The sequence below is a fragment of the Purpureocillium takamizusanense genome, chromosome 2, assembly GCF_022605165.1.
Source record: "Purpureocillium takamizusanense chromosome 2, complete sequence".
In the NCBI taxonomy this organism is placed as follows: Eukaryota; Fungi; Ascomycota; class Sordariomycetes; order Hypocreales; family Ophiocordycipitaceae; genus Purpureocillium; species Purpureocillium takamizusanense.
This window is the reverse complement of record NC_063069.1, coordinates 4,811,589-4,838,253: the sequence shown is the minus strand read 5'-3', so window position 1 is coordinate 4,838,253 and position 26,665 is coordinate 4,811,589. Positions and strand designations below refer to the sequence as shown.

The following is a 26,665-nucleotide window of genomic DNA, read 5'->3' as shown; positions in this document are numbered from 1 at the left end:
GCTTAGCAATCAGGCACACCCCGCCTCGAATTTCCCCCTCGCACGTCAATGGAGGAGCGGCTACGGAGATGGACGCCAAGTTACGCTAGTTTTGTATGAGTTGCACTTTTTTTTTGTTTCTTCTCCTTTGCTCCTTAAAGAGCCGCTGTCTATATGATGGACAATACGTGTGTGTTCAATGTATCATTTTGTTTCAATTATAAATCCGGGAGACTGTGTCGTCTCGGAGCTGGACTGGAGGCGTTGTAACTAGCACACGCGCACACATAAGTCCATGACATGACATGCTTGCTACTAATCCTTTACAGGACCCAAAAAAAAAAACAACGTCAAAATGTTCCCCCTTCCTCTTCTTCATTCGCCTCCATCGCCTTTTAAACTGCTCGCTCAGCCGTCAAAGGGAGTCTCGTACGGCCGCTCGGCCTGGGGCGTGATGCGCGCCAGGTGCCGGCGCTGACCGTTCTCCCAGTCGACGATGGCGCTGTGCTGCGTCACGCGGTTGTCCCAGATGACGACGGTGCCCTCCTCCCACTTGACGCGGGCCTGGAAGTCGGCGCCGTACGCCAGGTGGTCGTACAGGAACTTGAGCAGGGCGTCCGACTCTTCGCGCTTGAGGCCGACGATTTCGCGGGTGACTGTGCGTGGATGGGTCAGTCAGACCTGCATTTTCTTTTCGTCTTTTCTCATGCACACATGAGAAGGGGTGAAGGGGAGGACAGTAGAGTTTAGGGACTGTTCGAGATGTAGTGATGACTTACACTGAGGGTTGACATAGATGGCCTTCTCGCCCGTGGCCGGGTGCGTGCGGATGATGGGGTGCTCGTTGACGACGGGCTCGCGGCGCTTGATGCTGTTGCGCGCGGCGGCAGCGTTGACCTGCTCGATGCCCGAGTGCGTGGCCTTGAGGCCGTGGAGGCGCTCGCGGAACAGCGGGCTCAGGCGCTTGTAGGCCTGCACGGCGTCGACGAAGATGGTGTCGCCGCCCGTGTCGGGCTTGTTGAGGATGTAGAGGAAGGTGGTGCCGGGGGGCTGCTGCTCGTACGACACGTCCGAGTGCCAGGCGACGGAGCTGGTGCGGGCCTGGAAGAAGTCCCTGGCGCCGCTGTCGTTCTCGCCGCGGTGGACGAGGTGCACCTCGGGGAAGCCCTCGGGGGCGCCCGACGTCGGGTGGATGTGGTGGCGGCCAAAGTAGGAGCCGTAGGCAAGCGCGTCGGGGATGGACAGGTCGGCAAAGTCCTGGTTGCGGAAGGCGACGACCTTGCGCTCGGCGACGAAGCGCGCGAGCTCGTCCTTGCCCGCGTCGGTGAGCGACGACAGCTGGATGCCCTTGACCTCGGAGCCGATGGAGGGCGTCAGGTGCGTGACGGAGACGGACGACGGGGGCAGCAGGTTGGGGAAGCTTGTGTCGGCGTCCTTGCCGTGCTCGTAGTGCTCAAACGGCTCCAGGGGCGGCCACTTTTGCTCGCGGTTCCATGTGGGGAGGTAGTGAGGGTACTGTTGAGAGAGCACATGCTGTTAGTCTTGCGTGTGTGTGTGCGTGTACATGAAGCATCTTCGTCCAGCTCTGCTCACCTTGGCGCCGTTCTCGCCCGTCTCCGCCTCGCGGTCGATGTTGTGGGCGTCAATCTCCTTGTAGTTGCCGACGTGCAGCTTGTACGCCGGCACGGGCTTGGGCTGGGAGGTGGTGGTCGTCGTCGTCTCGACGACGGAGGGAGCCATGGTGGTGGTGGTGGTGGTGGTGGCTTGATCTAATGTCTGGCGTCGGCGTGTTTATACAGAGATGTGTGATATAGGACGAGATCTGATAAGTCTAATGACTGGTAGAGGCTAGACAACTTTGAGGTGACCAAGTGATTCTAGAGGGCTTGATGGCAACCAGGCACCACCCAAGATCTCTGGTCCCCCCCGTCTTATATACCTTTGGGGGCCTGCGACATGCAAGTCATGGGCACGCTCCCCCCTGGATGATGACATGGAGGGATCTCGGAGACGCACTTCCGACTCGGCGCCCCGGATTGACCACTCCACGCAATGGCATCCATCACGTAAGAGATGGCGAAAGCGATTGAGACCGACCGACCCGTATTACCGATCAAGCCTCTCCCTTTCCCGAGCCTCGATGTGTCTCCTGTCACCCTCTGGCGGTGTGTGTGTCTGCCATCTGGCCCCTCCTTTCCCTCTTCCCCCGCCGTGTATGTATTGAAACCCTGCCACCCGCTTGCAGCAGGTACATGGGCTTCTGCTACCTCTTGGCGGGAATCAAAGGTTCCTCTTCTGGGCTCTTTGCGTTGGCGGCTGCCCGTCCCCGGCGGGAGGTTGAAAAGGGGGGGGGGGGGCGTGCGGCGAGCCGTCAGGGCGCGCGGGGCGAGAAAGCAGAGCGAGGGAACGAGCGGGCTGTTGACGCGAGCATGGTGCGGATCACGCCACTGTAGTTGTGCGATTGCGAAACCCAGAGCCTCCAGTGTTTTTTTTGTACTGCCGGCTGGCTGGTTGTGGTGGTGACTTGTCGTGTGCGAATGACTGGCTGGACGGTGAGTGAGTGAGAGGAGTGGATGAGTGAGAGCGAGCACGCAATCCCCGCCGCCCAAGGCCTAATAGTAACCCCAGGTTGCGCAATTGCTTCAGGTCCGTCCCCATAGTTACAGTAATAGCTCCCTCCTTCTTAAAACGTCAGCGATTCCCCCGCAAAAAAATAATAATAATCGCGACCGGATCGTACAGGCCGAGACGGATTCCGATTCCATTGGTGCTCGCGTGCTTGCTTTGTCAACCTCCATGTTGGGGGCCGCGTCCCTCCTTCCTTGCCTGCGCTGTGCTGGGAAGGCGGGAGGGGTTCGTTAGACGAGCCGCGCAGGTGTACGGAGTAGTAACTGCAAGGTGGGCTTTGTCTGGCTTGTAGGTTGGTTTGGTGACACAGACGCAACGTCACTCACTCGCTACTCTTCGTCCTCAGGCCATGCTTGCGTTGCGATATCGGTGCGCGTTGTCAAGTGTTTAATGTAATATACAGATGATTTTAGAGCTTCGTGTTTGATTTCAATTGACTTTTTTCTTTCTTGTTCATATACGTATGTGGTCCTGTCCCTCGGGTAGAGTGTTGCCGTCCCAGTCCCGTTGAAGCGCGTAGACCAGCAGCTGGCCGTTATACATCATGGTACAAAGTAAAAGCATACAGCATAGCACCGTCGTACAACGTGGAAGCTGTCAAGAGGCCCGCAACTCCGTCGCTTAGCAACAATGATACCCGTCCCCGCTCCCGTTCGTCCACCCCAGCCAGATCTTCTGCACATGTGCACTTCACCATTGATGCGAGATGTGTACATGCATGAGACGCGATACGGCTTCGACGGTGGCCGCGGTTGACCGCCTGCGCTGCAATGCATTCAACGATGCACATGACACACCAAGCAGGCAGACTCCCTTTCAATCCCGGATCCTGGGCCGTGCTGGACCCTCAGTTGAACCCTTGTTGTGTCGGACGATTGTCGCGAGCCGAGTCTCGCGCTCTCCGAGGGATGTCCGCGCTCCAGGTCTTGATTGTTGGCGCGGTTGTAGGCGAGTCTCCTCCAACGACTGGCGCGAGCCAAGCTTATGGCGTCCAGGGTGCGATGACGAGATCGATCTTCTATCAAAGCGCCTGACGCACAACCCTTCTCTGTCGCTGCCGATTCGGCGAGCAGCACTGAAGCTACGTACCCGCGTACTTTGTAGTATCTCTGAGACTACCATTGCGGGGGAGGAGTGCCGGTAAAGATGATGATGAGCCTTACCGTACAACGCGTCAACATAGCGCAGAAACTCCCACCATCTCTCGATCCCAAAGGAAGCATTTAAAACCCGATTTGCCTCGTGATCCTATCACATACGATCATAGGCAGCGTAAAATACGGGGTCCCGTTCGCTCCCCCAGAGTCAAGCCGCTGACCGGCAGATTAGTAGCTGGATCGGTGACGGCCAGCGAACACCGGCTATTGTATGTCTTTATTTTTTTTATATAATTCTTTGGACTTTTTTAGGTTTCTTCTGTCTTCATGCTCTTGAATCCTTCTTGTCTTTCTCCAAATATGGACGGGGCGGTATCCGCATGTCGTCCTGCATGTGCTCCTAATGTGCATCGCGGGCATTGACATCCACTCGTCGCCATCGCCAACATCATTTGATGCGGGGACGACAAGTGCCCTCTTTCTTGGTTTCATCGACTGCGAGTAAGTCACGTAATGGTTTCATCGCAGCTCTGTCGCCTGAACTCGTCTGTCGTGCCATGGCCCTTGGCCAAATGCAAGCGCTGAAATGCAACAGCTGATGGAGTAGAAGCGACACATCAAATCCCAGCCACCGTAACCTGTCTAGCGGCCTATCCGCAGCACACGACGCTTCAATCGCCTCTCGGACTCTATCAAACGCTCCGGCTTCCCTAGTTGGAGAGACTGTCTAAAGTCTCGTGCATCAACTTTGGAAAGGTTATCGAGTAGACGTGCTGAAGCCACCAGCTTAAATGACCTTGGCCTGAGTCGCTCAGAATACCCCCCTTTACGAGCACCATAGTCACGCCGCACTTCTTCCTATGCGACAAGCCATGCACTTGATTACCTCTACCGAGCCCACGGTAGAAACCGAAATGCAGAGGGCCATGGCAGAATCCACGGGAGACACTGGGCGACTGTGTAGGGCCGCGCTGGTAGTTGCGACGAATGGCACACCTCGAACCGTGTCGACACAATTGCAAGAGACATCTCGCCAAAAGTTGATGGTGAACGAGAGGCTTCCCCAAAAACTTCGTAGTGTTGTTGTTTTGTCGCTAGTGTTGGCGTCAACCATCGCTGCCTGTCCAGGAGCAACTCGCGGAAGGGATGTTTCCCATGAAGCGGAGCAATTACTGCCGACGGGTGGCGTAATGGCAAAGCTGCCTGAATCTCGACTTGACCATCAATAATGCACAAACCCCCAGTTCGGGTCCTCTGATCTCGCAGTATACCACTGAATGCGCGCTGTTTGCACAAAGCAAAATGGCTTCACATGCTCCCGGACCCTGCTGCGCTGCCGGGAGAGCTTTCGAGTAGGTTGTTGCCCTCATCACTCTTCAATCCGAGATCCACCGATTGTACCAAATTTTTTAGAGGCTTGAGGGATCTATTCCAATGGCTTTGCTCTCCTTTGAGCATCATCGAGTGCAAGTCTCGTGCTGATACCCAAGAAGTAGAGGCGAGTCCATAGGTCGGATGGTCAAAATCGGCGGTAATTTCGATGCGTACCTGGCTGAGGCTCCGAACAGCACAGCCCGAAAAGCCCACGGCGTGCTCTATCTGCCCGACGTGAGGAGACTATGGCAAAACAGCAAGCTAATGGCCGATGCTTTTGCCGCGAGCGGATATACAACCTTGATACCCGACCTATTTGACGGTGACTCTCTGCCGCCAGATAGGACCAGCGAGACGACAATCATCGACTGGATTCTCCACGGTGTACCTGGCAAGCATGCCCATATAGCCGAATACGTAGACCCAATTGTCGTTGCGGGCATTGAGGCAATGCGCGATATAGGAATCGTCAAGATTGCCGCGGTAGGCTATTGTTTTGGAGCCAAGGCAAGTCTACAGATGACGAGCACGGACGCCCGTGAGTCTTTGCACCCAGACCCATGCTTACAAGCGGCCCGCAGTATGTCGTGCGGCACTACAAAAGTGGCATTGAGGCCGGATTTATCGCTCATCCGTCGTTGGTCGAGGACCAAGAGCTCCAGGCCATCACCGGTCCCCTCTCCATCGCGGCCGCCGAGATTGACAACATATTCCCTGCCGAGATGCGCCACAAGTCTGAGGAGATACTCGTCAAGACGGGTCAGCGGTACCAGATCAACTTGTATGGGGGCGTGGAGCATGGATTCGCGGTGCGCCGCAACATGGACGTCGCGGTTGAGAGATTCGCCAGGGACCAGGCGTTCCGACAGGCGGTGACGTGGTTTGACGAATGGCTTTCGTGATGGTCACTCTCTGCAACGAGTCTCAATTTTCATCCTTTGCGACAGTCAATTCACTTATCAGCACTGGGCCTTGGCTCCACGTTCCACTATGCGCACTGCATCTTGATAGCATCGCCGTTTCTTCCTTTGGCTGTGGGGAGCAAAGCCACGCTGGTAGGCTGCCGCGGTTGGTTCGGACGGCTCTGGCGTCAACAAACAAACGATGACGTCTGTTGTGTATCGGGTGGCTATGGCTGCGATGTGCGCGTCGGGTCCAAGTCGGTAGGAAACGTTGGTTCCAGGGGCGCTGAGGCCGCATGATAATTGTCTCAGGCATCAAGCCCAAAGGCCCACCACGATCGCCGTTCCGGTCACAAGGAAACATGGCGCTGCCGTGCCGCGCCTTTGCGCAGGGGCCACCGCCCTTGCGACTGATTGTCGAGCACTTCGTACTCTGTTCCTGACAGGCAGTGAAGGGATGCCTCCAGCAACACGTCGACAGATCGTCGAAGCGGGCGCACAGATGGAGAAATCGGTCGATCCTGGAGCGAGTCTTCCGACCACACGTGACAAGCGACCAGGTTCGTCCCCGGATTTCCGGATTTGGAAAGAGCGGTTGTCGCTGTCTTGGGCAGCAGCGGGGGGGACAAAAACGGGGGGGCGTTGGCCTGGGTGGGGCCTAGCTGGTCGAGTGGGCGTTGTGATAGGTCAGCTTGTCCGGACAGACTCGGGGCTTTCAGCGGTACCCCTCACTGTCTCGCAGCGGACTTGTGTGCGTCGGTGGCTGCGAGAGCCCGGTCGCAGTGGAGCCTTGCCCCCCCAACGCAACCTGGAGCCCACTGATGCGCTGACGCTGAGGCGCTGAGGCGCTGCGAAGGCCGCACCCGCGCCGGCCGTGTTCAGCGGGGGGCCCAGCGGGTGGCAGCGGGAGGCACAGGCGGGCGGGCACAGCTGGGGGGCTCCTGCTCTCTGGCGGTTTGCGGTAGGTGGTGGCGTTCGGCAGCAGGGACAGCGGGAGGATGGGATTGGAGGATCACCTCTCACGACGAAGGCAACCCGGCAAGGCAGGCAGGCAGGCAGGCAGGCAGGCCGGTGGCGGGCGAGCGGGCGGGCGAGCGGACAGGGCGGCAGCTCGCTCACCTGAGCTGCAGCGCGCGCGCGCCGGCCCGTCTTCTCCTCAACTCCTCTCTTCAGCTTGCTGGCTTGCCCGCTTCCTGTTCCTCCATCACCTTCATTCACATTCACCTCTCCTACTACCATTCCATTGTTCCTTGCCTGCAAACCTGCATGCCGCGTCACGCCTGCCGTACCGCTTGCCTGACCGCTCGATCAAACTGCTGCTGGCCGGCAGTCGGTGATACACTCACTCATCCGGCCTTCCCTTACCTACCTACGTCACCCAAGGCCGCGTCCACCCGAACACACCCGCCTCTCTCCTCCGCTTCCTCAACCTCGCGACCTCGTCGCCCATGTCACATGCAGCGATAGCTGTCAACGCCTGCGACCTCGTACGTGCCGACTACCCTTTCTGACACTTTGCATCCATCCTCCACCAGCCTGCATGCTACCCGCCATCCCATCGCCCCGCGGCAGTCGTGCTCACGCTTCGCAGCAGTGCCGATAGCCTCACTAGCGGGCTATTTGGCCGCCTCCCGCCGTCGCCATGCTCCCAAGCGCGTCCGTGCCGTCACCCCGCGTGGGCATTGCCGTCATCGCTCAGCAATCGTCGCGCCGGGTTCCCATCGCCGCCGCCGCCGGCACCTGCTTCGTGGCGTCCAGGCGAGGCCAGCAGCAGCGGCGCGCCTTTTGCTTCGGGCCCTGGTCACTGCGCGCCGACAGCGATGCGCAACGCGATGCTCGACGCCGCCACCAGGGCATGCGGTACAAGTACATGGAGTCTCTGAACCGTAACCTGTCGTGGGCGAACAGCCCCCGCCCCGATGACGCCGAAGCCGCCATGAAGAGCATCCTGACCCGCCGCCTCGCCCGTTGGTCCACTCCCGGCGGCAGGTATGTCGACGCCAACGCAGTCAAGTCGTGGTCCGACGATGTGTCTGGGCTGCGCCCCGGAAGGAACATCGAGGATGTTGAGCGCGAGGCCATCGATCACCTGTTTGGCTCCAACAAAGCACGGGCCAGGCATGGCGATCCGTGGATGCCCCTGCAGAACCTCCGCACTCTTCTCCACTCGCAGCGGCCCCCGGTCGACGTCACGCCAGAATCCGTCCTGCGCGCTACCACCACTGCGGGGGACCACGACAGCAGCATTGACCCTGTCACAAACCGCAAGAGGGCCGCTGCACAGGAGCCGTCTCAGACGTATGAGGACTTGTCGTTCTACTCGTCGGCTCCTCTCGATGACCCCAACGCACCGCAGCAGCTGACCCCAGAGGAACTGTCTAAGCAGTACAAGGATCTCGGCAAGTACAAGCCGGTCAGCTGGAATGAGCCAGATGGCCTGCGCAAAACCACCCGCGAGGAAGACTCAAAGAACTACAAAGACTTGGACAAGTACTCGAATGTCAAGATTGACGACCCAAATGCAAAGCAGCCATTGAGCCCCGAGGAAAAGTCCAAAGAATACAACGATCTCGACAAGTACAAGCCCGTCACCTGGAATGAGCCGGATGGTCTGCCTCAGGAAACCCCGGAGGAGCGCTCGAAGCATTACGATGACCTTCACAAGTACGGCGCAGTGCGCTGGAACGAGCCGGATGGCCTTCGCGAGCCCACCCCCGAGGAGCTCTCCAAGAACTACAAGGATCTCGAAAGCTACGGCCCTGTTGCGTGGAACGAGCCCGACGGCCTGCGAAAGCTGACTCCGGAAGAGGAATCGAAGAAATACGCCGACCTTGCCGACTACAAGCAAGGCTTTGTTGCCAAAGACTCGGTCTTGCAAGCTCACGAGGCTAGTCAGCAGGATACCACCCCGAAAGCAGAGCCCCTTGCTCCCAAGGTGGAGGTGCCTTTGGAGGACCCTACCAAGCAATACGACGACCTACACAAATATGGCCCGATGCGCTGGAACGAGCCGGATGGGCTGAGAAAGCTGACGCCCGAGGAGCTCTCCAAGAACTACGAAGATCTGCACAAGTACTCCCAGTACGACAACAGCGGTCCAGCCACCCCCCGCATCCACCCCGAGGAGGCTTCCAAGCAGTATGAGGACCTGTCCAAGTACCAAGCCTTCCCCAATGCCGGTCCGGAAACGGAGCGTATCCACCCGGAGCTGGCTTCCAAGCAGTACAAAGACCTTTCAAAGTACCCGACGGCGGGATACGAAGAGCCGAGCAAAAAGACACACGTCCATCCGGAAGAGCTAACGAAGCATTACGAGGATCTCGACAAGTACAGGCCACGCAAGTTCGACTCTCCTAGCCGAGCCTACCCGATCCATCCAGAAGAGGCAACCAAGTTTTACGCCGACTTGACTCAATACAAGCCCGTGATGCACAACGAGCCCGACGGGAAGCCGGTGGTAGCCCCAGACGTCGTTGCAAATGGCTTGAGGGCCTTTGACTCTAAAGGATCAGGGCCCTCTGCGTCTGTGACGTCTTCTAGTGGCGTAGATGCGACGGAGGACGATGCGCTGAGCTCGAGGACAGCCGACCAGATTCGAGCTGAGGTTCTCCGCAAGGTTCGCGACAGCAGCCAGAAGGCCAAGTTGGAAAGGGCCAAGTCGGATCTCGAGCTCAACTGGGACGCCGAGTCCAAGGTTGCGCAAGACACAGTCGGTCGCCTCAAGAGAAAGACTGAGCCGGCCTTGACTGGCAACTATGTGCGCGACTTTCCCGAGGACTTTGTGACATCGTGGAGTACGTCCAACTCTCCTTCGAAGTCGACTTTGTACCCAAACAACCGCAACGATGACGACCACGGAGCACCGCCAAGCATGGTGTCTCAAAGCGGCGAGAGTGAGGAGACGCAGGTGAGCTCAATGGACGAGAGCTTCCCTCAAGAGTCTACCAAGTTGGAACCCGCTATGAACCGGGGCGCCACGCAGCGAAGAGCCCGGTTTGCCAGACCTCGCGGGGCGACAGACCATGAAGATCACTACTCCAAGGCGCCTCAGGGCCTGCAGACGAGCTACGCAGAAGAGTGCAATGGAGAGTCGACGTGGCCGACTTTTGTCAAGCACCACAAGGCCAAGGCGCCTAGGGAGCATGCGACTGCGTCGGCGACCCAGGCCGAGGCGGAACAGCCAGCCTTGTACAAGATTCTCGCATATGACCCTGCAACGCAGAGCATCACCATTGCCGAGACGGCATCTGGGGTTCATGAAACGACCTCGTCAGAATCTCCTGCGGCGGCCCTGTTGCGCCTGTCCAACCCCTCCAAATTCCTGCCGCACTTCGCACCACTTCAGTCGCAGGGGTACGAGATTGTGTCTGGGAGCGGCGACGTGCTCGTGTTTCGAAAGGTGCGACCCGGCTCGCCCGAGTCGACGTTGGCGCAGGCCACGGGAGCTCCCGTCAATCCCATCGACATGATGGGCAAGCCTGTGACGGGCAACTTTGCCAGCCCCACGGGTTTTGTCAATTATGACGGAGTTGCCGGGGAGGGGGCCAAGCCATCGCCACCGTCTACCGAGGAAAGCTTTACTGGTAGGGGCAAGTATCGGGGCAAGAAGAAGAGGAGCCTCGCTCGGAAGGTGGTGGTGGGCACCGTTTGGGTGGCAGGCATTGCATACGCCGTGGGTGTTGTGGGTGAGTATGTCTCAACGGGAAGAGGCCCCAATGGTCTGTGAAGGAGTGATTTTGGAATACCCATGCTGGGGTGGGGGGAGGCTGGGCGGAAAGTCCTCACTCACCATTCTCTTTTGTAGTCTAGGTATCACGGCGCATGGCTCTGGGATACAAGCGAGGAATTGATCAACTTTGTTGCTGCAATGGAAGCCAACGAATACAATTATGCATGGTGCCTTGCCATGCGGTCCCAAGTGGCGAAGATTGCTCATTGCCGTGATTTGATGTGTGCCGTACCGTACCGTTGATGCCTTGTCCGGCCATTCTGTGAAACACACACACACCGTGGTCCTCCCGCAGCAGCCTCTCCTACTTCTCGGTAAACCCTGGCCCGGCCTTGACGCCGTCGAGCGAGGACATTTGCAGGGCGTGCTTCTGGTCCTCCTTGCTCCAGCTTTGGCGGCGGTCGAGACTGGGCTTCCAGGAATTGGTGTGATCCATGGCGCGAGCAGCGTTGGCGTCTGGGTGTGCGGCGGGGGCGGCGGGGGGCGCGGCTTTTGCTTTCTCCTCCTCTTGCTCCTCCTCTGTGGCATGACGAGCTGGTCAGCGTGCGTGCGTGCGTACTTGGCCTGATGCGAATGCGATGCGATGCGATGCGATGCGTGTGTGTGTAGGTGCGTGTTAGATGCACCAACGTGAAGGAGTAGGGAAGGGGGAAGGGGGAAAGGGGAAAGGATGATGTGATTTGTGGCGGTGCGTTGGGGGGGAGGATAAGGGATACATGTATTGTTTCAATGATGTTGGAGCGATGTCCGATAGACGGGGGGAAAGGATGGATTGGATGGCATGGGTGTGGATTGTGTTGTCTGATTGACTGACCTTGGGAGCGGTAGTGGTGGTGGTGGTGGATGGGCATGCTCGTGGGCGACGAGGAGGAGGACATGATTTCGAGGTGGAGTTGATGATGAACCTGGGAAATGAGGACGGGTTTTGAGATGTTGGGATGATTGATGACGGGTGTTATTGAATAGTACTGGGGTTTGTGTGCAGAGCGGTGCGATGCAGGGAAGAGGTTACGATTGCGGTTGCGCTCGTGGCCGCCGTTGCTCCTTCTACTACTAAGTTACTACTTGCACGAAGGGCGATCGGGATGGGATTTGAGGTGCAGGTGCAGGTGCATGCCTGCCAGCAGAGCTAACTCACTCCCTTGCTAGCATGCTGTGTTTTGCCACCGCGGGAAGGTGAACGGGCGGGTGAGCCAACAAGAGTGCGTCATGGTGGTGGGTGTGTGTGGTGTTGATTCTGCTCGGAGTGGCTTGCAGCTGACAGGAGAGGAGGGGGCGGGGTGGTGTGATCGCGCCCGGGATATATGTATGTATGTATGTCGAGAGCACACGATTGAATCGATCGATGTTTCGGGGCGTCTTTCATTCGCCAATGGGGGCTGCGTGCTGCCGCAGAGGACCGGACGTATCGGGTTGCATTGCGCGGGCGGGCAGAGCATTGGACGGACTGACCTCAATGTGCTGCTGGGGTGGTGACGCAGCAGACGCGATTACATATGAAGGACAGTAGTTGGGATAAGGAACGAGGTGGCGATGTCGAGAGAAACATTTGGTTGCATTTTCAGGCTCCTCTCTGCCAGAATAAGCCAATAAATACATAGAAGTAGAAATGATGATAGGAAAAGAAAAACAATGAAAATGAGAAACCCGCTAGATGAACAGGCTCGCATAAAATCCCTGTAAGCCGTTGACGGCTTCCTACGGCCGTCACGATCGAGTCCTAGTTGACTCAGTGGAACTTGCGAATTTGGCTCCGGTGGGATCGCGCGAGCTGACTGAGCAAGATATATGGAATACATTTCGAACATGATGGACTCGGAAGGTCAGCAGAAATGCACGTCAATTGACTTTTGGAAGCCTATACAGCTCCAAGCGAAACCGCCCCCCGGCTGATATGCTCAGCGGCCACCCAGTTGGTTTTCCTTGACACCGGTAGGACAGTGCATTTCCTGATGACGTTCGCAATTAGACTTGGTTGACAAGCAAGTTCCACATGCATTGCAACGAACGCATGGTCCTAGATGCGTGCATGTAGAGCCGTTCGGTCGTGACAGACCAGCACAGGATTGTTTCTGATGACGGCCGAGATTCCACTTCCTTGACAAACAAACTCCGCAAGCGTCGCAAGGGTGGCGAGAGCAATTCCTGCCATGCGTATTGCAAGTCGAACCCTTCGACTGCACCATTCCAGGCTCACTGTTACTGTCAATATATTGGTGGAATTGTTGATGTCGCATTGCGCCGGACGGAGGACTGGACTTACCGAGCGGACCCGATAGCGCAATTGCCCATACGGGGTTTGATACCGTGGCGTTCCCAGTCTGGCGCATCTGGAGGAAAGCCATAAACGAGGGGCTCTCCTAGCACGGCCTCTAGGTGAAAAGAACCGCTGGTGCCCTCCCTACTTAGGGTAAGTTCAACAGGATTGATAGTTCCCTGATCCTGTTCAATGGGCCTGCCGAGACCTGGATGCATAGAGGCCGGACCAGCTTCGGTTGGGGAATCACTCAAGGGGTCATAACCGGAACTGGCCCACCTGTCGCCTGATTAACACTTGTTACGGTGAGAAACTTACCTCTCAGCCTAAAGACTTGTGGGGGATCGTGTCGACCTTAGAACGGCAAGCCGTGAGGCAAGCCGCGAGCATGGAGGAGATAAATCGTCTTTTTTCTAGAGACGAGAGCTGTATGTGGCCAGCCTATGCCGACGTATAGACCGGCCCATAGACCTACCTGATTGCCCCTTGCTTTGCATTTGTTTTTTGCTCTTGGTGCATGACACCATGCGCCACCATTCCCCAGCTCATTTGTACATTCCCGAGTACATTCAGTCGACCACGACTGGACACGATTCGACGGTGCTTTTCGTAGACGATAAGACGTCTGGGGCAATCGGCTCGAGGCTTATAGCATTTGACTATACTCGGCCATCTCCTATTTGCTTACCTGATGTGTGGATGGGAAGGTAGCGACTAAATGTAGTTCTCTTGTAATATGGCACCGCCTTCCCCAAGAGTCCGGCCAGGCGGACAAGCAGGAAAGGGTATACCACACAAGGAACTCACCATGGAGACGGATGTGGGTTCATCGTCTCTTGAGAAGGATTGCTGAGCTCAAGGGAGTCGCTCCCTATATCCAATCGATCGATAGGCTGGAGGACATAACCTTGGTCCGCCGACGTCAGTCCGTCGAAAGATGATTTGTGCACATGATACGGCGTATCGTAAAGAGATGAAAACTCTGGGTCATCGGCTAAGCTTGGACCGGTGTGCGGCTGCGGGAGAGTATCGTCATTCATTGCTTGTTTCCATCGACTTGGGTTAAGGGTGTCCATGTTCTGGAGAATCGATCGGTAAAATGTTCAGTGCCCTACTGCGTGAGAGGTGGGAAGTGCGATGTCTAAGAATCCAACACCTCTGAGCAGCTGTAGGTTGGAAATGTGATCAGAACTGAGTTGGATAGTAGAGAATCCCAAGGGCGCGGGCAGACAAACCCGGCAATTTATAGAATTTGGGGACACGCGCTGCTCGCAAGCGACGCGTCGCTGAACTCCAACCCCACCACGCGTCCTAACATGACCAAACCTACAGTTGGGGGCGGACTGGAGGAGGTAATTGGGGGCCGGACGGGGGTTACAAAGCGCTGGAGGAGAGAGTTGAAGGGGTGGGGAAGAGGCACAGAAGGAGGAAGACGAAGAAGAGGAGCAGGTAGACGAAGAAGAGGAGCAGGTAGACGAAGAGGAGGAGGAGAGAGACGAAGAAGAGGAGGAGGGGAACGCGGAAGAGGAGCAGGGGGGCGAAGAGGAGGAGGAGGTGAACGAATAAGAGGAGGGGTCCGCAGGACCGGGGGGAGGGGGCCGTGGCGAGAGCTGATCCCATGCCACCCGTTCTTTATCCAAAGTTCGATAGACTCGAAGACGGAACCTTCGAGTCAAGAAGCACTTTTGCATCCCATTGCAGCGCTGCATCCCGCGGCGGTGAGAAGTGTCACGTCTCCCGCATTTCGGGCAAAATGGGTCGCAGTGACGGCGCCTCGATGGCCAGTCACGACCAATTGCAAAGCTCGGTCAGGCTTCGATTCGCTGGCTGGGAACTCTCAGGCACTCAGCGCGAAACAGATTACGAGATCCCTACTTTGTAGCGAGTACCTCCGCACGACGACACGGCACGATCCTGGCCAGCCGCTTAGCGCCATGAGGCGAGCGAGGACACTCCGCGAGCCATAGCGCCTTCTAAACAACAAAATTTGCACCAAACTCTTCGCACTGTTCACGTGGGTTCAGCAAGCTGATGGTGTTGCCATGTCTAGTTTGAGGTTAGCTACGTCATGGTTGACTCGATATAGCCAGTCGAGGGACCTGCGACAGTGCGCGTGACGCGGGAACTAATGAGAACGCGATCATCCCAAGTGCTGATAAGCCAGCCGCCACTCCTCTTCCGCTGCAAAGATGCCTGGCTCACCCAAATCGCACGACCGCACCTGCGTGGCTCACCTGGCTCACCAAAGGTCGCGCGATTGGCCGGCTCGACGAGCTACGGGCGCAATTGCCACAGAGTCACAATATCGCCAATTACGCCCATGAATGCTAAAGGCAATACGCCTGCGTATTGCTTAGATACCAACGCGTCATATATAACTGGGACGTGGAAATACTTCGTCGAGCTTTTCGCTCCAAGTCAGATCCTCCAAGTCCTCGAGCTCCACGTCGTCGTCTCCCTCCTCCTCACACGTATCCTCTTCCAAGAGAAGCAGCGGCGGCGGCGGCGTCTTCTTCCTGGTGTCAACCCACCCCGAGAAGAGGGCCGCGACGAACAGCACGACGCCCATGAACGAAGTCAGGTAAAACACCTTGGTCACGCTCGCGGAGTAGGCGCCGATGACGGCGACGAGCTTGTCGAGAGGGATGGCGGCCTTGCCCACGCCCGACGCGCCGGCCGAGAGGATGGCCTCGACGTCGATGCCCGGGGCGCGGCGGGGGAGCTCGGCGCGGAACTGGCTGGTGAAGACGACTTGGGCGAGGGTCAGCAGCACGGACCCGACGAGGTACTGCAGGAAGATCATGAGCGAGACGGCCAGCGGCAGCGTCTCGGCCGGCACGGCGTGCGACATGGCCAGGTAGCCCGCCTGCACGGCGAGCCCGCGCCCGACGCCCAGGGCCACCTGGTAGCCCGCCCATGCGGCTGGGGGCGAGGACGGCGTGAGCGTCGCGAGGAGGGCCCCGGAGAGGGCGACGACGGTGCCGCCGGCCACGGCGAAAGGGAGGTAGTAGCCGATCTTGCCGACTATATATACGTGTTGTCAGCGGACTGATAAATTCCCCCCCTCGTGCGCACGCGTATGATGACTGAATAGTAGAGGAGCATATTGTGCGAAAAGAAAAAGAAAAAGAAAAAGAAAACGACAGGCAGTCTGTCTTCCTTGCTTACCCAGGGCGCCCACGACGATGCTCACCACCAAGGACGGAATCACGTTGGGCAGCAGGTGCACGCCGCTCCAGATCGGGGTATCCCCCCTGACGGTCTGAAAGTAGATGGGCAGCCAGTACGTGGAGACGAAGCTGGCGCCCATGACGGCCAGGGTGACGCCGCAGCTGGCGACGACGACGCGGCTCCGGAACAGCCCCGGCGGGATGAGGGCCCTCTGGTCGCCGCGGTAGCAGATCCAGCCGGCAAAGGCGGCGGCCAGGACGCCCGAGGTCCAGAAGAGGCCGATGAGCGTGGGCGAGCTCCACGCGTAGTCGCCGGCGCCGCCCCATTCCAGCGCGACGAGCAGGATGGACACGGCGGGCGCGACGAGCAGGAAGCCCACGAGGTCGAGGCTGCGGTGCAGCGTCGGGAGGACGGAGCGCAGGGGCTGCAGGGGGGACGGGTTGGGGAGCCGGACGAAGGCGGTGCCGCCGAAGATGAGGGCCCCGAGCGGGAGGTTGATGTAGAAGCCTGTTGTGCTCACACAAAGTTGCCATCGAGTTAGTTGTTTATGGTCTACTATCTTCTAAATCGGGTTCATGTATGTTGTGCTGGGGCGGGCGGGACTCGACTTACACCACCGCCAGGAGAGCCTCTCGGTGAAGACGCCGCCGATGAGCGGCCCGGTGACGAGGCCGAGCTGTCCGCCTACGCGGGTAACACAATTAGCTGTTGAACATGTACCATGAGCTGCGTAGTGCGAATCCAGGAATCCTTTCCGGCATACGGGCTTTCGAGAGGCGAGGTGGTGCTTATATAGGTGCGCAGCAGCTGAGGACGGTCGACTTACATCCCATCATGATGCCAGTGCAAACTGCACAACCAGTCAGCGTGAAATTCTTTCTCCCTCGTCTGCTAACCCGAAGAAGGAAAACCTCACGTGCTCTCGATTCGGGCCTGATACACGACCCGACAATGATCATGCCGCCAGTGTACATGCCCGCGACTCCGAGACCGGCAATGACTCTCCCCAGGATGAGGACCAACGAGCCGCCGGCGACGGCGCACACCACGGATCCGACCTCGAAGATGAAGAAGAAGACGAGATAGACGGCCTTGATGTCGAAGAGCGTGAAGAGCTTGCCCACGAGCGGCTGCAGAGCGGCACTGTCCGAGTGGTGTGATGCCGAGTCAGCACTCATCATCGTCCATCGATTCGGGAAACCCAAGGGCATATACGACAAAAGAAAAAATCGACTGGAGGTGTCCGAGGTATTCAGATGGGAGGAGCAGCAGCAACGCACCTCGAGAGCTGGTAGGCCGCGCCATACCACCCAACATCCTTTAGGGAATGGAATTCGGACGTGATGCTCGGGACCGCGGTCGAGATGATGGTCGAGTCAAGGAGCAGCAGGAACGCGGCTAGCGTGATGGACGTGAGGACGATCAGCACCTGCACGCCGCTGAGGTACTGCGGCGTCGGGATCGGGTTCGGATTCGCATCTTTATGTTGTAGCCTGCCGTGAGGAGGGACGCCAGTCGTCGGGTCCCAGTCGTCGGGCAGCTCGTCCCAGACCTTGCCGGTCCGCCGCTGTATGATTGTGCCCCTCTTCATAATTTTCCTTTTTTTCCTTTTGATGTCGTCGACAGAAGTCGTGCCGTACGAGCTGGGGTCGGTCTACAGTCCTGCTGCGGCGCAACCCGGTCCTCGCTCGCACGTTTTCCCAACAAACGAACCCCGTCGTTCACGGCTGGCTGGGCAGGAGATATGTGGGCTACATATGTCTAGTTTCTTATGTGCCCGACTTCGCTCTCGGTCAGCGCACCTTGCACTTGAGCCCCGACCCCGACTTGGAGGAGCTTGAGCCAGCAGCGTCTGAAGGCACCAGCCCAGCCCTCCTCCCCTCCTCCTCTTTCCCTCATATTTGCCATCCGGGGGAAACCAACCATTTTTGGTTCAAACTGCGAGAAGCCATCATGCACGGTGCCGAAGCAACGTTAAACCCGCATGAGACTGCCACAATGTATCCGGGCCACGATGCCCAACGGCGGCCGGGGCCGTCGCGCGGTCCAGTCACAACACAACCGGCCAGAATGGGGGAAAGGGCCCGACAGCTCCCCGCCTCCCTCTCGCCTACAGCAAGCGTCTTGCCGTCTCGGCTTGTTGGATCGCAGTGCGTCTCGGCTTGTTGGATCGTGGTACCCAAAATATCACCATGCAGAGAGTCTGTGCTCTGCCGGAGGAGGCGCTGCAGATCGTGAAACAAGGGTGTTTTTTTGATGTTCGATCCAGTCCCCGAGGCGGATCAGACGGACATTATCAGACCAAGCGCACGAAACGAAAATATGAAAGAAATGCAATATTCTTGGGCGACTGAGAGTGTAGCGCTGTTTTAAATGACTGGTGTTGGTTGGTTGGTTGGGGGAGGGAGGATTGATGGCGATTCTGAGACTATGGGGTCGGTCGTCCGTGTAAGCTTCATGTTGTGCGACGTTGAACTGGATGCCGATGTTTCCTCGGTGCGACATTACATCCGCGATGCCGGATCTCATAACATGACCTGTTTGTTGGTTTACCAGCGCGTAGAAATACCGGCATGCATCTTCTCGTTTCGACCCATGCAAAAAGCACGAAGAGAGCGGTTGTTCGTGTTCCCGTTCTGTGGCGCAACTCGGTCGGCCAGGTTGTCATGATGAGATTCGATGAGCGATGAAACACGCATGCATGCCTGTTCGGCAGATGCGTTGGGCGCCATCTGCGAACCGCCAAAAAAGAGCATGAACCAACAGCGACTGGCATCTGATATGCTACGTAAAGCCTCAACAACACTATAAGCCCAGTTATATACTCTGGCTTCCTACGTCACATTGCCGAGCGCCTCTGCATACATACCTGGAAAAGTTCATGGGCCGAACCAGCGGTCTGCTGCTATGTGCTTCCTCGGTGCGCCTCGAAACACTTGACATGCGGCTATGTGATGCTACATGTAGCGCGCAAGCCATATGCGCCTCCCGTGCGCGCTCGCGGACGGACCCGGCCCATTGCTCTCAACGCATGTCCCGGCGGCCGCACCGCTATGTCCGATGGATGGCAGCGGAACAAGGCGACGTGTCTTATGCGCGACCGGGGGGGTCATCAGTATAACGGACATGGCTTTGGGGGAGACGGTTCAATCGCGTGGATGCAGTGATGCAGCAGACTAGTTGCCTTTCTTTTAGGTTCCGGCGGTCAGCGTATGGTTGGTGTTTCGGTAGCTACATCCGATGGCACTTTCGTTACGGATCCCGGATGCAAGACGTGTTCGGTTCATGTTGGCCATGTGTGGACTGACTCGCTCTCCGTCGGCTCGATCCGTGCGTCGACATGACAATGGGTTTATACACACGACGGGTTCGGCCTGATCCAGATCGCAATAAGAAGATAGTCAATGCATTGCCAGGAACATCCAGTCCCAGAGCTTGAGTACGTCACATTCAGCGCCTTCAGTGGTTCGTCCGGCCTTGTCTATTTAACGCCTCGTTGTGTTGTTAAAGTCTGGTACTTATGTTGCCTTGATATATCCTAGCGTGCTGTCGGTATGAGGAGACGAAAACGCCTTCGCCTGCGCATTAATCACTCATGCGGCATCTCAACGCATTTTGTAAGTTGAGGCCTCAAGATGCATACTGCACAAGGACATGCTCCATGTGTTTCTCGCATGAGACCTGGTGTGCTTCTCGGCACATGACTGGTCTTGGCGTGATGGCCCGGTCTTCCGGGGCGGTTGACGCGATGCTTCGCTCGGGATCCCTGTCTCCTGTCGGCAATTGAGTAGGTCACTGCCCGTTATACGGTCAATGAAGCGTACGATGTCTGTACTTCACGGGGACTGTGTGCCAACAGAGACTCGACACGTCGGAGAGATACTTCGAGCACTGATGGTGGCAATCATCTCATTCCTAAACACAACTCTCTTCCTGCTTCGGACGGTTGCCATCGTGCGGGTGGCAGCTTGCCCGCAGCGCACGTGCCCGGAGCATCGTCCTTGAGCCCAACCGCGAGGCACCGGTCCAAATGTCCTGGATGCATGCACCTCATAAGTGGCTGTTTAGACGGCACGACCATGTACCGGCATCATACTAGTGCGATCAACTCAGCGGCACATTCTCCTCGGCTCCGCGTTGAGCGTAGAGTTGCACCCAACGGACACTTCGCTCCGAGCAACTTCGATAACCGGTGACGAGGAGCAAATTCGAGTTAGTTTTAGCCAATATGTATTTTCCATGCCTGGCCATTCACATTGCTATTTACAGAGTTGCCGCCTTATAAACGCCGGAGATGGACATCAGTCCCCTTGTCAGGTCACGACTGGAGCGACATGGAGCTCTATGCCTTCATGTTGCGGGACGGGCGCTATGTTGCGTCTGGTCTGATCCGCCACGGCTTTTCGGAACACAAACGACCAAGGAGAGAAAAGTTCTGGGCAGAAATACATAGACCACACTATTGGTGGACTTAAGCGCACCTTGATGTCCCGTTCAGCATTCTGCCAAGGCGACTCAAGAATAAGTCTGCGCCGAGGCAGGTCAGCTTGACGATGGCACGTTTCCCGCCACTTTGTTCTCCACCACTGGCATGGGGGTTTGGTCTGGGGAAGAGCGTTACACGAGTGAAGTGGACGGCAAGCAAAACGCCGACTCAATCCAAGACGGGGGGCTCTTACGAAAGCAAGGTCGACATAGTTGATGTGTTGCAAGGTACTTGATGCCGAAGCTCGGGAGGGGTATTTGCACCAAGGAAACGAGGGACATGCCTCAGGGAGATGACTGTTGCTATCATAAACCAAATCGCGCTGGCTCCATGTCAATGCCGTGGGAGACTGCCCACCGCGGAACATCGGCACCACGAACAAGCCAGTGACGGCAGCCGCCCAGAAGACTTTCGGAGTCAAGACGGCATGTCCATCTCTAGCCCCGCCGTGCGGCTCATCTTTGCGGCTCGGTCCCCACTAACAAGCCTTTGTCGTTTCTGGGTCCCCCCCCCTCACTCTGACACCATTTGTCGATTGGAGCATGGAGGGAGAGAGTGTGAAACCGGGATATCTACAGCACACATCTTGGCGGCCAGTGACGGGGCAAGCAAGTCGGGACGAGGCGCGTGTAACTGACCATGTTCGGATATTTGACTTTTTACTTTTCCTTCGGCCTGAAGAGAACGGCGCGCCTTCCGACAAAGGCTGAATGGAGGGGTATCGAGCTGCTAATGACCAGAACAAACAAGAAAAACCGGTCCCCTCCCCCTCTCTCTACACATGTGACATGGCTATTTCACAATGTAAAAAGTCTCCGGCTCGAATCAGAGCACGAACCGCGTGAGACGGCGGGGAGGGACCTTCCTTGGGGGGAGGGCGCCGCAGTACCCGCCATATATGCAGCAGTGGGCAAGCCTCGGAGTTGGAGCCAAACACGCGCGACAATGGCGTGGGTTGAGGTTGCATTCTGGACGGGCAAGTGCCCGAACTTCGTAAGCGCTAACTAGCCTCAACTCCAACCCCTGGGACCACGTCTCGACGATGAGGGTCCTGGCCGTGAGCGTCGCCACCGACCCAGACTGTGAAAGGCATGGGGAGGAGGGGGGGGGGGGGGTTGATTCCACGCGCCAGTGTAGGAGACGGGATGGTAGGTAGGTAGGTAGGCAGTCAGCTGACGGGGGTTAACCGTGGTCGTTGCCTATCTTTTAGCTATTAAAAGGAACCGCCGGCCTGCCCGCGCTGCGCAAGTTTATAATCGTGAAGATCTTGTGAATCTGACGTCCAGCAGAGTTACTTCACCGCGCGACCTACGCCGTCATCAATCACAAAAGGGATCCCCGCGGCAAGATTCTCCCGTCCATCGGCCCCGCGTCCCTGCTCGCCGGAACAAAGGAGAATAGACAAGAGGAAAAGAAAGGAAGGGCACAAGGGGAGGAGAACAAACAAAGAGACGCCAAAATGCCTGTCGAAAAGCAGCTGCCGGACCGGTACGAGATCCGCGTCCTGGAACCCCAGCACCTGGAGTGGGCAGCCGCCATCGTCTCGCACAGCAACCTCTTCCACTCGCCCGTGTGGCCGCTCCTCTACCCGGAGCTCAAGGCGAAGCGCGCCTACGCGACGCAGAAGGAGGCGCGCTACCTCGTCGGGCACCAGATCGCGTCGGGCTACTCGCTGGGCGTCTTCGACAAGGAGTACCAGTTCAAGCGGCCGCAGTCGTCCGCCACGGGCGGCGCGCTGTACTGGAACGAGGGCGGGGCCGGCGACGAGGACGCCAGTTCCGCGACGCTGCTGGAGCAGATGGATTTCCCGCTCGTGTCCGTGGCGCTGGCCTACGACAGCTTCCACCCGCTCGACATGGACAAGATGGCCGGGCTGATCGAGGTGCTGCCCGTGTACCAGGACTTCTACACGGTCCTCGCCGCGAGGGACGGGCGCGACCCGGAGTCGTGGAAGGCCAAAGGGCCTGGCGAGGTGCTGTTCCGCAACGCGACGAGCACGCGGCACGAGTACGAGGGCAAGGGCATCATGGGCGCCTTGGCGAGGCACATGATGCGCGAGATGGCGGGCAAGGGCTTCCGCGGGATCCAGATCGAGTGCGCCGCCGACGCCGTCACGCACGTGTGGAGCAACCCGCCCGCGCCCTTCAAGGGCGAGGTGGTGAGCGAGTTCGACATGGAGAGGTACGAGGAGGAGGGCGAGGACGGGCAGAAGAGGAACCAGTTTTACCCCTCGAAGCAGCGCGCGACCAAGGTGTACTGCACGCTGAAATAGGACAAGGAGAAAGACCGGCTTGAATAGACATCCCAGCGAGTACATGTTGCTCATGCTCCTTTGACGGAGGTGCATCGTCCTACGCCCGCCCGTTGGCGAGGGAGCTACCCTGTTCAGGGGCAAACGGGGAAGCCCTCCCCGACGCGGCTCTCCGCAAGGGAACCTCGCAAGATAGAGTACACAGGCGAGCAAGCATTCGCAATCAGCCTCACAAGACATGATACACTGGCTAGCAAGCATTCATGATCAATGACACCATGAGCGTGGCGCACAGCATGTTCATCCGCTACGGTACAGGGTCGAGAAGTTTAAAAACACACAAAAGCCCTCCGTCTCAACACCGGCGTCTTTCGTCTCTCCGGTCCGCACACCACACCACACAGCCAGCAGGCAGGCAAGAGACAATGACATCTCTGTCAACGGCGGGCTCCATCATCAGACAACTACGTTTCTCCCCGTCGCTTTGCCTTCCCGCTTAGCCCATTGACATCCCTCTTCATAATAGATAGTTGCCAAAACAATCGACGCCGCTGGCTATGCAAGTTATTCTTTTTCTCTCCTCGCTCAAAGTCTCGACATGGAAATGAACCGGAGCAAAAGACATTGGATAAGGAGGTAGTACGGGTATATGTACAAGGAAGGAAGGGATGGCGGGGGGGATCATTCGTCGGGGCGCACGACGCGGGTCACGACCTGACATTAGGGCGTACGCGGCCGCTTCCAGTAATATTGCTGCGCCACGGGGTCAGCATGCCGTGAGAGTGAGAGTGAGAGGCAACGGCGCCTTTACCTTGTGCTGCTTCCTGCAGTTTCGTAGGCTCGGCTTGCGCAGCCCATCTACCACGGCCGCCCGCCGCTGTTCGTCGCCGTCATGCTCGGGCACGTAGTAGTACTCGCTCTCGAGGGCCTTGCCCGCGGCGTCCTTGCCCTGGCGGCGGATGATACCCACGCAGGGCGTCGCCTCGATGGCGGTTCGCAGCAGGTTGGGCGTCAGGCTCGGGTCCGTCTTGGCTTCGGCGGGCAGGTTCTGCATGATGGTGGAGAGGGGCGTGGACGACAGTCGCGAGAAGGCGAGTTGGTTGATGACGTGGTTGGTGATGCTCGGATCAAGCTCCTCGACGGATGGCAGAGCTGCCGCTTCTGCTGCCGCCACCGCATCTTCCGTCTCTTCCTTGACCATGGGGGTGGGCGAGCATGGAATCTCGCCGGCACGGAACGTCTTCATGGGCGGTACGGTGCGTTTCTTGATGGGCGAGCCGGGAAGCGATGGGGCCTGGATGCTTTCGTTAATCGAACTAAGCGTCTCACCAGACGAAGCACTTGCGTTGCTGCCGGGGCGCAGACGCGGTGCTGCCGCCGTCAATCTGCTGACCTTGGGCGACTTGGTCGTTATCGAAGCCAGCCTGCCAGAGATGTCGGCCCCAAAGGGTCCAAACGAGTGCACAATGGGGTCGTTTTCTTCGTCTGGGTTGTGCTCATCATCCTCGGGGTCGCTTAGGTCACTTGAGAAGCTATTCGTGGCCTCCGTCCGCATGCTCGCGCCGGCGTCCACCATGATGGCCGCCTCACCCTTGGGCTCGGGCAGCTCCGGCTCATCTTCGTAAATCTCAATGCTGGCCTGTTCCTCCGCCGCTGCCCTCTCGCGGCTTCCTGTCGGCAGCAAGGCCTGCAGGCGCTGCGAACTCGTCAGATGGCCGCCAGGGCCGGCCGGGGTCGGGCTCTCGGGGGACGCGATGCGCGTGGTGCGACGGAGGGGAGATGATTGCAGCAGCAGCGAGTTTGCCCTCGCATGGCGGGACCTCGGCGGTGAGTCGTCCCAGCTCGAATCGGAGAGGTTAGCCGCGGTATCAGCCAGGGCGGCCCTCCGCTTGGGCCACTGTATCATGACACGCGCGTCGAGGACGTCGACGAGGACATCAGTGCCCTCGGTCTCGCTGGTGAAGCTGTCGCCCTTGAAGAGCTCCCACGTACGGCCCTGGCAGTGCAGCTTGAGGCCGTTCCATCCGGTGCACAAGATTTCGAGGCGGTTCGCCTGCAGGGGGTTTGCGGCGGCGACATATCGCGCGGTGAGGTGGACGCGTGAGACGAGGCGGTTGGCCGAGAGCTGGAACTGCGAAGAGTTGCTGGAACGGCCCATGGCCACGGCCTCGCCATTCTCGGGCAGCTCAAGGGCGGGCACGGCGGAGAGAGGGGCGCGGTGCTGGTGTTGGTGTTGGTAATGGTGGTGGGCGCGCTCCGACGGTGAGGCGTCGGCACTGTCGATGGCAACACCACCCGAAGCTTTCCGGCGGAGAAAGCTCGTCGGCCTTCGCAGCGGGGAGCTCGAGAGAATGCCGGTACTTGACGTGGGCACTGGAGTTGGGTACTTGTGCGCGCCGGAGCTGCCCGTGTTCTGGCGTTTGAGGGGACGCGGCAGGCCCGGTGAGGACGAGAGCGGTTCAAACGCCGGCAGCAGGGCCGGGGCAGATCTCTTGGTGCCGGACGCGTTGGCAGACGACGAGGTCAACGTCGAGGCCGCGGCCGAGCCCGAGCCCGTCATGGTGGATGAGCTGGCGGCTGGCAGCGAGGGCTCACCCGCGGCATCCTGCAGCCGCGCAGGAGGCGAGTCCATGGTCCGTCCGCGTGTCTCTCCCCTTTTTCACTGCTTGTTCGCGTCGTATCGTTGTTCGTCAGAAGCGAGTGACCATTTCCCCCAAGTCCTCGAAGCGTGGCGGAGCGTAGGCGTTTGGATCTGTGCCGCGTCGACATCAGCATGAGGCGCGTCTCGTGAATGTGCTACCAGAGAAATCACCACTTACACGCGCCGCACTCGGTGACTACACGAGACGACGGCCGATATGCCAGAGAGAGAGGCCAAACGAGAGTGAGCTTGAACGGGGGCAATTCAAGACAACAAGGAAACAAACAAGAAAAATAAAATACTACAAGGTTTTAGAGGCAGTGCAGGCCGCGAAAGTAGGTCGCTCGGCAAAAGAGACAAGGCAGTAGGCGAGAGGAGGAGAAAAGAGGCCGGGGAGGCCCGCCAGGTATTTGAACGGGCGGGTGGGTTTTCCTGACACGAACGCGCCCTGACGCTTCGCGTTGGCGTTGGCGTTGTGCATTCATAAGGCGGCCGTAGGCGCTGCGTCGGTGCATAAGTCGGGCGGGCTACAGCGGGCCTACAGCGGGCGACGGGCGCTGTGACGTCGCGTGCGAGGTACCTCGACCTACTCAGGTATGGAGGTTCCAGGCGCCCGGGCTGTGAGGCAGGCGCGTTTCAGCGGGGTAGCTGCCTGGCTACTAAGCATCTGGGCACATCAACCCCCGGAGGCAACGCCCTGTGGCACTTCTTCAACGCACTGATGTCCACTGCGGCTGACAGCACCCGTTTGACTGTCGTACCTTGCAGTCTCAAAGCAATTCGATGCCGTCCAGTCCCCTCGTCTCGCTCATCAGACAAATGACCCTTCAAAAGAAAGCAAACAAGGAGAAAGAAAACCCCGTCTTGGACCCATCCGCAGCCTGCAGCAGAAACACGCGACGTCGACCTGTACGTACTCTACTGGAAGCAGGCGAGTAACTCATTCACCACTAGCTCCATTGTCCGTCCCGCGCCCGCCGCAACGCAGCACGCTTATCCCAGTCCAGCCTCCTCAGACACGTCTCCACACGCTGACCGCGTCGCTGGCCACTGAACACCGCCATTGATGAACCCGGCCCGCGGTTCCTCCTCCTGCTTCTCCTCGTCGTTGTTCCCCGTTCGGTCCCCGTGCCCTGCACTGGACTGGACA

The 26,665-nt window shown here is 58.3% G+C and overlaps 7 protein-coding genes and 1 non-coding gene across 8 annotated transcripts; 4 read left to right on the top strand and 4 right to left on the bottom strand.

The window, feature by feature from the left end:
• Positions 1-185: 185 nt before the first annotated feature.
• Positions 186-1,742, bottom strand: JDV02_003248 (Taurine dioxygenase). Its single transcript, XM_047984359.1, has 3 exons — positions 1,573-1,742; positions 759-1,494; positions 186-635 (listed from the first exon to the last, which is right to left on the bottom strand). Exons 1-3 carry the CDS (start codon positions 1,717-1,719, stop codon positions 388-390), a joined length of 1,131 nt encoding a protein of 376 aa, XP_047840333.1. The 5' UTR covers positions 1,720-1,742; the 3' UTR covers positions 186-387.
• Positions 1,743-3,864: 2,122 nt separating this feature from the next.
• Positions 3,865-3,980, top strand: JDV02_010887. Its single transcript, XR_007157337.1, has one exon. It is a non-coding gene; the product is annotated as a 5S ribosomal RNA (ribosomal RNA).
• A 1,239-nt stretch (positions 3,981-5,219) lies between these two features.
• JDV02_003247 (uncharacterized protein) lies at positions 5,220-5,980 on the top strand (the record flags this gene model as incomplete). The annotated part of the gene is made up of 2 exons (XM_047984358.1): positions 5,220-5,585; positions 5,660-5,980. The coding sequence occupies 2 exons, from the start codon at positions 5,220-5,222 to the stop codon at positions 5,978-5,980; spliced, it is 687 nt and encodes a 228-aa protein (XP_047840332.1).
• A 1,147-nt stretch (positions 5,981-7,127) lies between these two features.
• On the top strand, positions 7,128-10,870 carry JDV02_003246 (uncharacterized protein). The gene is made up of 2 exons (XM_047984357.1): positions 7,128-7,467; positions 7,575-10,870. The coding sequence occupies exon 2, from the start codon at positions 7,623-7,625 to the stop codon at positions 10,704-10,706; it is 3,084 nt and encodes a 1,027-aa protein (XP_047840331.1). The 5' UTR covers positions 7,128-7,467; positions 7,575-7,622; the 3' UTR covers positions 10,707-10,870.
• JDV02_003245 (uncharacterized protein) lies at positions 9,796-11,946 on the bottom strand. The gene is made up of 3 exons (XM_047984356.1): positions 11,848-11,946; positions 11,524-11,756; positions 9,796-11,228 (listed from the first exon to the last, which is right to left on the bottom strand). Exons 1-3 carry the CDS (start codon positions 11,859-11,861, stop codon positions 11,014-11,016), a joined length of 462 nt encoding a protein of 153 aa, XP_047840330.1. The 5' UTR covers positions 11,862-11,946; the 3' UTR covers positions 9,796-11,013.
• Positions 11,947-15,334: 3,388 nt separating this feature from the next.
• Positions 15,335-18,991, bottom strand: JDV02_003244 (uncharacterized protein; the record flags this gene model as incomplete). Its single annotated transcript, XM_047984355.1, has 6 exons — positions 17,418-18,991; positions 17,054-17,280; positions 16,964-16,987; positions 16,750-16,821; positions 16,135-16,644; positions 15,335-15,990 (listed from the first exon to the last, which is right to left on the bottom strand). The coding sequence occupies exons 1-6, from the start codon at positions 17,726-17,728 to the stop codon at positions 15,335-15,337; spliced, it is 1,800 nt and encodes a 599-aa protein (XP_047840329.1). The 5' UTR covers positions 17,729-18,991.
• Positions 18,992-21,739: 2,748 nt separating this feature from the next.
• Positions 21,740-23,328, top strand: JDV02_003243 (uncharacterized protein). Its single transcript, XM_047984354.1, has one exon. The coding sequence runs from the start codon at positions 22,083-22,085 to the stop codon at positions 22,893-22,895; it is 813 nt and encodes a 270-aa protein (XP_047840328.1). The 5' UTR covers positions 21,740-22,082; the 3' UTR covers positions 22,896-23,328.
• On the bottom strand, positions 23,139-25,942 carry TOS4 (target of SBF). The gene is made up of 4 exons (XM_047984353.1): positions 25,694-25,942; positions 24,268-25,626; positions 23,686-24,168; positions 23,139-23,627 (listed from the first exon to the last, which is right to left on the bottom strand). Exons 2-4 carry the CDS (start codon positions 25,504-25,506, stop codon positions 23,595-23,597), a joined length of 1,755 nt encoding a protein of 584 aa, XP_047840327.1. The 5' UTR covers positions 25,507-25,626; positions 25,694-25,942; the 3' UTR covers positions 23,139-23,594.
• Positions 25,943-26,665: the final 723 nt, after the last annotated feature.